Source organism: Cricetulus griseus, chromosome 2 (assembly GCF_003668045.3).
Source record: "Cricetulus griseus strain 17A/GY chromosome 2, alternate assembly CriGri-PICRH-1.0, whole genome shotgun sequence".
Classification (NCBI taxonomy): domain Eukaryota; kingdom Metazoa; phylum Chordata; class Mammalia; order Rodentia; family Cricetidae; genus Cricetulus; species Cricetulus griseus.
In genome coordinates, this window is record NC_048595.1 from 206,973,054 (window position 1) to 206,985,492 (window position 12,439).

The 12,439-nt window shown below is 38.9% G+C and overlaps 1 protein-coding gene across 1 annotated transcript in view; it reads right to left on the minus strand.

Annotated features, from left to right (window-relative positions):
- The window catches only part of Pik3c3 (phosphatidylinositol 3-kinase catalytic subunit type 3), an 88,929-nt gene that overhangs the window by 46,492 nt on the left and 29,998 nt on the right, over window positions 1–12,439 (minus strand). Inside the window, exons 10-13 of the mRNA XM_027400644.2 lie at window positions 9,907–10,092; window positions 6,436–6,590; window positions 5,939–6,029; window positions 1,736–1,803 (exon numbers count right to left, since the gene is read on the minus strand). Of these exons, the coding sequence (XP_027256445.1) occupies window positions 1,736–1,803; window positions 5,939–6,029; window positions 6,436–6,590; window positions 9,907–10,092 (500 nt within the window). The remainder of the gene's footprint in view (window positions 1–1,735; window positions 1,804–5,938; window positions 6,030–6,435; window positions 6,591–9,906; window positions 10,093–12,439) is intronic.

The following is a 12,439-nucleotide window of genomic DNA, read 5'->3' on the forward strand; positions in this document are numbered from 1 at the left end:
TTGGTGTGAGGGTCTATATCCTCACTCGGTTCACATTCGGAGGAAGCTTGACCACTTTTAGAAAATTTAGAGATTATTTCTCATATAATTATCCTACACTCATAAAATAGCAGTGTCTACCAAAGTCAGGCATCACTATCAATAGTTTTTCTCACCAATGAATATTTCTAGACACATAATATGTAGAATATAATATTGTTACCCTTCTGAAAATGAGCAGACAGTTCAACAAATCAGAAGCAGAGTAGAGAAATCCACATGGAGTCTGGGTGGGATGGAATGCGGCTGTTCATGTTTTATGTACCCTGCAAATTTTTTTCTGTCTTTTCTTTTTTAAATATTTACTTAGCTTTACACAAGGAATGCTTTTCTGTAGTGGTGTGAACAGAAGCACATTAAAGCATTCAAATAAAAATGAAAGGGACATTAACTGCAAGTTTCTATTATATCAAAATAGCCATTTGGCAATATGAGAATTTGTAAGTAAACTCTTAAAGGGAAAGCTGGTAATTGAGACTAGCCAAAATGTTCTGTAATGTATTTTCAAGGGCATCCTAACATTCACTGTGACGGGAATATATTTTTACAAATAATACATTCAACTGTTAAAGTAGACACCTGGAGATACTTTGCTTTCCATTAATTCAGTCATCGGGCAAGGGGAAAACTCATAGGTCCCATTAGAGAAAATGACTCATGTCATAAAAAACTCTGGTATCACCTTTTCTTTGTGGCAGAGAAAACCATAAAGGCTCAGAGAGTATTGTTTATGCAGGCCAAGCATCTGTGTCTTTTACAAGTACCCTGGTTCCCTTCCTTTTTGAGAAAGGGAGAATGAGCTGAACATACAACAAGGTTTTTAAACCCAGTCTAAAATTAGATGGCACTTTATTTTCTTCAAGAAAAGTAAAATGTCTTATGATTATTGAAAAATAAGGAATTTTCAGAATGAACATCTATTAATTTGTGCTATTTAAATTAAGGTCAGAAATTAAAAACCCAGGTTTCCAGTCTCGCACACTTAGCAGGCTGTGCCCTAAGATCCTCTACAAAAGTGGACAGGACTCATTTGTCAGCATTTAAACCCAGTGATTCTTTCCCACTGGTTCAATGTATTATCAATATGGCCTCCACCTTAAGATTCTGAGACAGAGAGGGAGCCATACTTCATATTAACTTTGGAACAGGCAGTCACCTCCCCTTCTCGGTGCCTTTGTTTTACATTGTTTTCATGTAAACCATGATAGTTATCCTTCCTCATGTAACTACTTGGGGCAGAGTGGAAAAACGATCACACCTCTGCAAATGGTGAATAATGTATCCGAATCAGTACCTGTCAAGTTCAGTTGGAGCATCCTTCTACCTCAGCCTCTTCATCTTTACAAGGAGAGATATTTAATTTCAATTTTTTGTAGGATTCTATTTAGTAAATAATGTAAAAATACACTCTTGAAAAGTTATAAGGTATTATATACTACTGAAATAACAAAAAAGAAAAACAGACCAAACAGGGAGAAGGGAGAGTCACCATAGACATTTATAAGTAGTTATTGAAAAATTAGCGGAAGAAAGAATATGATGACACTGACTTCTATGAACACAGCTATGATGGTGATGGATGGCATAAGCACAGAAGCCAGGCATTTGGTGATGGCCTTCATTGTAAGTTTTCTGTGTTTCAGCATGAGAAAAGTAGCTCAAAGGAATGACATGAAACAAAATTATTTTCACATACCAGTATAAGTAATTAGCCAGTGTTGAGTTCTTACAGGCTCTTGATATCAAGAAGGTGCATAGATCTTGCTGAAAAAAATTAAAAGAATACATATCACTATCTGCTATTAACAGGAGGCAAATGAAAGGTCCTAAGACAGCCATCAGTTTTCATCTGAAGTTATAGTACAGATTCTCATCTAGCCATCCGTCCTACAATCCACCCACCCCCAAATGACTACAATCTAATATAATACATAAGAGGTCATAGAGTTCTTTGTTATCCTGATCAATATATTTGGTAATGGACAAAGACAATTAAAAAAATATCATAGAAAAGTTCCAATGGACCTGAAAAGACAATGGTAAAACCATCACATCTAGGCCAACTCCAGATGACAGTGCATAAAAAGGCTCTATGCTTGGCATGAAGCTCAACTACAGTGATCAGTAAAATAACAATGTAAGACATAAACAATGGTCAAATTATGCAACAACTGTTGGGTACAATACACAGTATGAACTGTATATGAAAGGAGAGGATATCCATACCCAAGAAAAGATGTTAACACGAGTGTGTGACAGTCTGATTGACATTTAGTTAGTTCAGGTGTCTGAGAAGTGCAGACTTGAGGTCAGTTAACATGTTTAACAATAGTCTAGAAAGTGAAGATGGCAAGTCAAACATGGATGTCATTAATGAGGCCTCTGCACTCCAGGGAGCCTCTGGTAGTGGATTAGTATTTTTCCCTGGTGTAAGAAGGGACTTTGAGAGCCCATCCCACGTGAAGGGTTACACTCTGGCTCTGGACACATGGGGAAGGGCCCAGGCCCAGCACAGGAAGATTTGGTGGACTTTGCAGAGCCCCCGTTGAGGGCCCTACCCTGCCTGGGGAGTGGTGGGTGGATGGGGTGGGGGTAGGTTGGGGGTGGGGGAGGAGGAATGGGGTGAGGGAGGGAGAGGGAGAAGGGACTTACATGTGAAACAAGCTTGTTCCCTAACTTGAATTAAAAAAAAAAAAAGCCAACAAAGCAGGATTTTAAAAGAAAAATAACAAAACAAAAAGTACAAGAAATGCACACAAAAACCCATAAAAAAACCCAAATTAGAAAGCATAATATACAAGCAAAGGACCAATGAAAAACAAAGATGTACAAAGTAATATGAGACAAAAAACTTATGTCATTGAGTTCATTTTGTGCTAGCCATCCATCTACTGTTGGTCATGGGGTCTACGGTAAGTGTGGTTAGTATCACCAGTGAGACTTAACTGGAAAGAATTAATTTTTCCTTTGCTAGCAGTTGTCAATTGGACATACATTTTTATAATGAAGTATTTGTTTAACACATTTCATTTGTTTCTAAGAGTTTTTCTTTAAAATCAACTTTAAATAATGAAGATTAAAATTTTAAAACTGTAAAAAATTGTAATATAATCTTATAAATTTTAAAATTCAATTTAGATAATGCTTAAACATTAAAACAAACAACAACAACAACAACAAAACAACCATACTATTGGCAGAAACAAAGTAAGTTCACATTGCAGATCAGAGACAGCAGAAGAAATAGTAAGAATATAGATACTCTTAGAGGCATGTAGATCTACATACTTCCAAATTGTCTAATAATAAATAACAATAACATCTATTTTAGAGGTTAAGAATAGGATTAGAGAGATGGCTCAGCTAGGTTTGCAACCAAAACTAGAATTTAAGAATATGGAACTAAGACACTTGGTAACAATGAAGTACCAGTGGTGATGGGATCAGTAGTACTTCCAATATTATATAAAAGAAAAGTAATAATTATGAAACATGAAAGTTAAGAACATAACTTAAAAATGGAGAGTGCTGGATGTCTCTACAATTTTGTTCAAATGATTGCAGAACCTGGAAAAGCTGTTGCTGCTATTGATGCATAACATACTGCCATTATTGGTCTTTTTATATAAATATAAATATATATATACATATATAATTTGAATTTTTGGAAACTTTAGCTGTGCTGTCAACTTTGGAAAAAGTATCCCAGTTTACCGTGTTGAGTTGGCATTGTACAAAAATTAACAGCCATATTGGTCTAGAAATATTGAACTTAATTTTTTTCCATTTGTACATAGGTAACGCATTGTATTAAATATGTAAGGTCTTAAAAAAAAAGAAGGGATTTTGAGAGCCCATCCCTTGTGAAGAGATGCTCTCTTGACCTGGACACATGGGGTAGGGCCTAGGCCTGGCCTAGGATGATGTGGTAGACTTTGGGGAGCCCCTTTTGAGGGCGTTACCCTGCCTGGGGAGTGGAGGGGGGATGGCTAGGGGCAGGTGGGATGTTGGGGAGAGGGGAGGGAGAGGGAGAAGGGATTGACATCTGAAGCAAGCTTGTTCCTAGTTTGAACTAATAAAATAAAATAAAAAAAGAACATAACTTAAAATATCTATGTTAACTATAGTAAAAAATATATATAAAGACAGAATCTATAAACTAGGTATCAGGTAGAGGGCTGGAAGATGGATCTAACCATAGATGTACAAGGAAGTATATATATAAATAAATATATGTATTTATATATAACTAAGAAAGGAGAGTATTATATAAGATGCTTTATTTAAAATTATAGCAATAATTACCAAACAGCAAAATAAAAGAAAATAAAAAATCAGTGAGGTAGCAGTTCCAGCTAAGACAAATGCTAAACAAGACTTAAAATGGAGATTTCACTATCTGGGATGTTCAGAGATAAGCTTGAAATACAAACATATGATGCATTTAATTAAAAAGGAGATTCAAAAATATTTCAAGGAAATACCTACTGGCATGTATAAAACAAAACAAACAACAGCAGAAACCCTCACAATTTCCCCATCTTACAGGCAACCTTCACTCTGTGATAGATTTAATTGTCAACTTGGCATAACCATGTGGGAAGAGAGTCTAAACGAGGTGTTTTCTAGTTCAGGCTGTGGGCATGACTGTGGGATTATCTTGGGTTACATTAAATGAGAAGGAACTCCCATCCACTGTGGGTGGCATCATTCCCTGGGCAGGGGATCCTGAACTGAAAGAGGAGGGAGTAAGGTAAGCACAAGCATGTATGTATTAATTCAGTGCTCTCTGCTCATGATTGTGGGTAAGCTGCTTTGAGTTCCTGTCACCACCCCTTGCAAAGCTGGGCCTGACACCTTCTAGCCAAGATCTCAGAAAACTCAGCTTTTATCATGTTTTTATATTTAGCTGTTCATATAAACTGATGTCTGAATGTTCAAGAAAGAAACAAGGAAGGGCAGAAGACATGGATTAGGTGTGGAGAAGGAGAGACTGGGTATCTCAGTCTATGACACAGAGAAATGAGAGGTATGACTAGACTTGGTGAGTACCAACTTGAAGGCACTGATGGCTTGCATACTGTTATTTTTCAGAGGCCAAGGAAGAAGGAGGATCAGCCCAGAAGATGTTGGTTCATCAGTCACAAGAAAAAATGTTGGAAATAGATAAAACTGATTAAGCTACAGTTTGCATGCTAGGTAGTAAGTCGGGTGACATTCTGAACACAAGATGGTTAACCTGGTCACATCACAGCACTCCTATCATAAGATAAGAATGCCAAGATGTTCCTCAATTATTTTGTTAGCTGCTAAACCAAACTCATGTGATGACCTGAGGGCTGGACACCAATGACGACCTGCTTCTCCCTCAGACCTCATCTCTTCCATGTGCACATCCACACCTAGGACTGGCTCTGGGGTTCATCAACACACACACAAGAGCTGGTGTATTTTCTTCACATGACTACTAGTCTAGGAGAGCTGTTTCCCTTCAAAAACGAGTTTACCTGTCTGCATGAATTAAAAAGATATGCTTAGTATATGAGTCTGTAGGATCATATATTTCTATGGTACAGTTACAAATACTGACAACTGCACTAACATGTTCATTAATATATTAAAATGAATAGCCTGAGTCTCCCTGATAAAATATTTGAGCTTAACTCATTCTCATGCTACGTAAACCTATGTACACACCCAGAGCACCAATAAAATGAACCAAATAATAGCCAGCATGTTACACGAGGGAAAAGGTCATAACATGCACCATAAAGCCAGTTATGGAACAAAGTTACAATGGTTAGCTCATTAATCAAACCAAGGTCTTAAAGATCAACACAGAATGTTGACTGACAGGCCAGCTCTCTTGCACCCTAATTTTGGAGAGCTTGTTACTTACCTCTAGATTTTCCCCATCTGAAACTTCTTTTGATTTAGAAGCAGGAGGAGGGGAGGACACTGGAGGAAGAGGGTTGGTTAGAATCTGGGAGCTGAAAACAGAAGAGAAGAGAAAAGTGAGATGTCAAATCTTGTGTGATCATTTTATCTGCAAGCAAGGAGCTGCTACTGTTATCCTGGCTTTCAATGAAGAGACAGCAGTCACATAAACAAGTATGTAACAGTAAGTCTGCACAGCTAGGAGGCAGACTTGACACTTTAACTTGGGTCTTCTGATTAGAAGCAGGCAAGACTGGTCTCTGGTAATCTGTGCGTATATATTCCTAAATTCACTTGGTGAGTTTCCATGCCAAGGTCAAAATCAAAATTAGAAAGGACAGAGTCTATTTGGTACATGAGGGGAGAAAGGAAGTAAGACAACAGTATAAATGAAAGAGGAGGATAATGGAAAAGGGACAAGTGTCACAGGTAAAATTAATATTCCCTGGAGAGCCATACCTATCTATTTCTGCAGAACTGGTTCCAGAATTTGACAGACTTTCTGACCCTGAACCTTGACTGTCCTTCTTGGTAGGTTCCAAACCGTTCTTTATGTCATCAAAGTTTTCATATTTCAGAGCCTGGACCAGCTGCAGTAAGTACATCAGCAAATCCTAGAAATAAATGAATGAAAAAGAAACTGGTATTAAAAGATCAAAAGCACACTAAGTACAGACTCACTTATTTCTAGCAGCTGGGAAAGCACTTGACTGGTACTTCTACCTCTTCATTTGTTGCCATTGGCTTGCCACAAAGCTACTTAACTTCTGGGTGCACCCTTGTGTCTTTACTTATAAAAAGACCAGGACAACAAAGACTGCAGAAAACAGTCACAACCATTAAGTCAGTCACAGAAAGAGACTGGGAGTGTGCAGCACTTAGTAAATGGTCAATGGATGATTTCTCATGAGTAGCGTTATCTGAACAATAAAACAAGAAAGCAGAAAAGTAAGGAGGGAGCTGGAAATGGCTCCCATGGAAGTTAAGGGATTAAAGAAGGAACTTGTTAGCAGATAAACAAATGCATCCCATGTCCAAGACTGCTGGAGGAGTCATTTCACATTCCCATAAGAATTTCTGTTTTAGGACATTTTCTGAAACAATTTTTGTTCTACTTTGCCTTAAAAATCAGAGTTTAAAGAATCTGGAGCCCCTTTTCTTTTTCTTAATTCTTCTTTGAGAATTTCATTCATGTATACTATGTATATCCATAGATCCCTCTAAATCCTCATGGGTCACACCACCACACAGCTCTTCTAACCTCCTGTCCTTCTTTCAAACAAACACATGGAAGAGACTGTGAGCAGATGCTAGCACTCTGATTAGAGGGAGGCCTGAGCATCAGTGTCTTTAGTGTGAGTCCCACTGCTGCTTCTTGGCAGCCAGTAGGAGTCTGGAACTAAAGCACACCAACAGCTGTTCCTCATCAGAATGTTCTCTAATGTGAAGCCTCTAAGTCTAACATTTTTGAAGGCATGATGCGTCTTTCTACAAATACAGGTATGTGCTCTTTTCCAGCCCTATTAAAGAAATGCAAAACATAAAATTACTTTTAAATAGAAAAAAAGCTTTCCCAACAATGGACAAGATTCAGACAATTTCCATTGGTAAAAGGACTGCTTCTTACTGACTCGCTTAGGACAGAGAAAGTTAGAAAACCTTCCCCATTTAGGTAACATATCACCATCTGAATGGCTAGATGTCTGGTAATCTACATTCAAACACATTTCTTTTTCATTTGAATAGGAATAAATTAATAGGAATACAAAGTAAAGCACCTGCTTTCTTCTTATATACTTACATGCTGGAAAATATAAACTTCTACACATGGAAGACAGAAGTTTTAAGTAAAACAAAGTAAAAGCAGGGAACTTCTACCAAGCCAATGAAACAGCAATTTCCCAGGAACCATGACGAGATAAAGATCTCATCATAGAGATAAAGATCACCACCTTTCCCAAGAACAGTTTACTTCAGAGAGCAAGGCTGTGGTCAGAGGTACAATCTTCCCCATGCTTGCAGACAGGAGTCACTGTCCATGTAAGCAGTGTCTTTACCTTCCCACATTCTTCTGCTATCCCCTGCCTTTACTCATGTGGACCTCTCTGTGTCTTTCCTCCATTTGTGTCTCTTAACACTATCCTCACTCAGTTCTTATCCAGAACTTCCCTGTCTGAACCACATAAGAGTAAGAATCAAAACTCTCAAAATTCCTAAATAGAATTATTAAAAAATTAAATTCATAGCCAGGCCATGGTGGTGCACACCTTTAATTCCAGCATTCAGGAGGCAGAAGCAGGCGGATCTCTGTGAGTTCGAGGCCAGCCTGGCCTACAAAGCTACACAGAGTAACCCTGTCTTGAAAAACAAAAATAAAATTCATACACATATTAAGAGATTTACTTTATGATTGTATGAGTGGTAAAGTCTTAGGAAAATATATCACAATGCAGTTTGTCATGACAGGAGCAAGTGCCAAAGGTGACTGTATCAAGAGTCTTTCCTAATATAAACATACACTCAAAACACAAGCATACTCACTCAAAACACAAGCATACATACTCAAACCACAAGCATACATAAATGAACCATTCTAAGCAAAGTAATATTTGAATAAAACTACAATGAAACTTCAGACAGCAAGATACTAAAGGCACTCATAACAATAAAAACAATGCAAAGATATACATTATTTGTGCTTAGCTGCAATGAGAGGAGAGCAACACAGACTTGAAAACTCGATGTAGCTTTTCTGGTATCATCCTACACCTAGGAAATGTGAGAGCTCAAGAAGCATGCATAAGAACCAGAGAGAGGGACACCGAGGTGACCAAAAACCAAACACTGTACAATGAATACAATGACAGCTTTCTATTTCACCTAATACAATGAGAAAAGAGTCCCTCTCCACCACCCACCCCCAACTAACACCCTACTCATTCCATACCCTTTCTGCTCCCCAGGTAAGGTGAGGCATTCCATAGGGGGTCTTCAATGTCTGTCATATTCTTTGGGATAGGACTAGGCCAACCTCCTTGTGTCTAGGCTCAGGGAGTATCCCTCCATGTGGGATGGGCTCCTAAAGTTCATTCCTATGGTAGCAATTAAGTACTGATCCACTACAAGAGGCCCCATAGATTTCCAAGGTCTCCTCACTGACACCCACATTCAGGGGGTCTGGACCAGTCCCATGCTGGTTTCCCAGCTATCAGTCTGGGGACCAAGAGTTTTCAAGAGTGAATATTTTGTAATAGTTACAACATAACTGTCAGATGATACATTTAATTTAAAAAATACATAGGACTTTATAACAGACATGCATAAAAATTCACACTGCCATACAAAAAGGCTGAACTTCATAAAGCTGTCAATCATCTCTTACTTCAACTTAAGATTAAGATTCCTATGAAGGTTTTAAAATGGTTATTCTAAAGATTATAGAAGTTAGATCTGCAAGTTACCAATGGCCAATGGTTTCATTAATCATGACAATGTAAGGAAGTGCCCAGGATACAAAAACGAGAGCACAAAGAATGTGTCTACAGAGAGGATCATGCTGCTCCTAAACCTCCATGGGAACGGAAACTCCATGCTCAGGACATCTCCCAAGGATTCCATTAAATGCCCTTTCTGACTAACAATCTCTGGTGCCAATGGAAAGCCCTGGGAGATGGCCCCATCATGTAACAGACCTGGAATTCTGTTCAGTTTTCGTCTCACAGCAGCCATTGCAGAAGTACTTGAAATACTTCTGGAAACCTCACTAGTATATCTAAATGTATATATTTTCCCTTAGTAACTCTCTTCTCCAGGCCCCCCCCCACACACACACACACATGTAAGAGTCTGTTACTTGTGACTCGTCTTAAACTAGACACCTTTTGAATATATGTGTCAGCCAGTCAAGCAGGGGTAATGAACAGAATGTACCTCATCATCGGCCTGCCGCAAGCGGGCCACAGCATAACGCCTCACTGTTGGGTTGGTGTAATGTGAGGAAAGTAGCTCCAAGGAATCCTCCACATCCATAGGCTTCCACTTTCCCAGAAGTTCCAGGGCCTGCTTGGCCTCCTGGGGTAGGTCCCAATTAACACACTTCAAGAACTTTGTCAAAGCCTAGAACCAGAGAAGGTTTGACAGTTAGGAGCCATATCTTACAGCCAGGTGAAAGGTAAAGGCAGAGATCTACTTGACCTTGACAGGGGAATCTGTACAAAGAAGGGTCCTGGTCCTAGAGCAGCAATGCAGGACACAGAACAGAAAAACAACTTCCTTATAACATTATAGTTTCCAGGATAAAAAACATTGCAGGGCAAAATAAGTTTTTAAATTTGTTTTTGTGGCCCCAAAACAAGGAAATAGTTGAGGTAAATACCATGAACTTTAACATGTCCTGGAAACAAATCTTAGCTTTACAATATCAGCAGCATGACACAAGAAATCCACACAAGCCATGGTGAAAGTCCCACAACTGACCTTACTCACTATGTGATCAGGGTTGGTTCCTTAGCTTTGCTATGTACTCTCAAAGAAATATGAAACAGAAACCAGGACATGCAATTAAAACAAACAAAACAATAAAATCCAAACACCAGGACAGTTAGGTACAGAACCAGCCACAATCTGTGTGGTGGACGGCTGCATCTTTCTAGAAGCTTATTTCTTTGACTATTCCATGTTTGCATGTGGCTGCCCTGCAGATGTCATTCCTGACTGCACAATCAACACATGCTCAATTCAGAAAGGCCCACTCCTGTTGTCCTCAAGGTAAACCCTACAGCCAGGTCTCCTGGAAACACTCCTGGTAGAATGCATAGCCCTACTCATTCTGTTACTAATTAATTTATCATCTCCAGATTAGCCCTTAAAGAAAGATAGCTGTAATACTTTAAAATCCTATTGCAATAAAACTCTACTCAGTTCTCCCAGAAGTGCCAGGTCCACAGGCATGAAAATTTAGTATAGGAGGTGATGACAGAGTGGCTCAGTGGTCAGCCACCCTAGCCAAATGGGTAAACTGCAGGTTAACAGACAGACCTCTGTCAAAAAATAAAATGGAGAACAATCAAGGAAGAAGACACCTGACTTTAACTGTACATGCATATTCAACTCCCTGCATATACACAGACAACACCACCAACACACACACACACACACACACACACACACACACACACACAGACTCCCAAAAACCACCTCCTCATTCTGCTTTTCTGGTTACATTTCCTTTTCTCGGACTATCAGACCTAACCCTTAATGGCCTCAAATCAACTTATTTTGAACATTCTGTGACTCTTCAGTTGGCACAGCATGGTGCAACTAACTCAAGCCCTACAGAATATAGAATCACAAGCCACATGCTGCTGCGGAGGAAGAACAGGCCTCCAAGCTTGAGTAACATAAAATCCCCTCCCCTTTTCCTACATATAAAGGATAACAGGCTAGACTCACGCCATCAATAAAGTAAAGAGAGGAAAAGCTGAGGAGCTAAATATGATCCTAACTTCATTTTTACTTTTACCTTAGACAAATGAACTAAAGCAAGGAGAGCACACCATGATTCATTCTCTGCCATGAGATGCAAAGCTTTCCTAATGCATCTCTGCTATGCCCCCAATGGATGCAAAAACCCTGCTGCAAATCTTCCATGTTCTAGTCTCTGGATCTTCACTGAACCCTTCCCTTCTAAATCATAAACATGAACATCTCAAGAAGCAGCATGTCTGTATACCTTCATGGCTCTGTAATAGATCTTTATCTGTGTGACAGTGATTTACAACACACATGGTGGATTTGTCCTGAATTTAAAGGTCGCTAGCATCCATCAGCTGTTTAAGAAAGCAAGTGGTGCACATACATTCATGCAGGTCAAACATTCATACACATAAAATAAAATAAATCTATTTTTTAAAAGAATTAATCTTTGACCCTCAAATTAAGATAGAATACTTAAAGAGACACAAGAGACACCAAATCATTATCATGGAATCATCCCATCTTAAGTACAGGAAGCCAAAGCTTCAATACAGCAAACAACTGTCCTACAGTTAAAAAGCTGCTCAGTGTTAATGCTTTAGACACAACATTAGGAATTCAGACTAGGGCCTAGACCTGGCAATTCATCACCATTCTCCCTCCAGAAACCCCAACCCTCCGGTTTCCTTACCAATTAGCCAGTTCTCACCTCACCTCTACACCTCTATTGTGCAAACCAGCTGTCTGACACTCTACTAATTCAACTTCCATATTACAAGATACATTCCTCACATTCTTCCTCTAGCCCCATTATCTTCAGAAATTATAAGCTTTCTTTTTCTTTTTTTAACCAGTATAACTGCATTCCTAATCACCAAGGAATGCAGAGGCAAAGAGGATAAGAAAGGAAGGAGTTAGGATTTACTCTGTGCATGCTATGGAACAGGTACTGTGCCATCTCATCTATGATGAAAAGCTGGCTCCATTA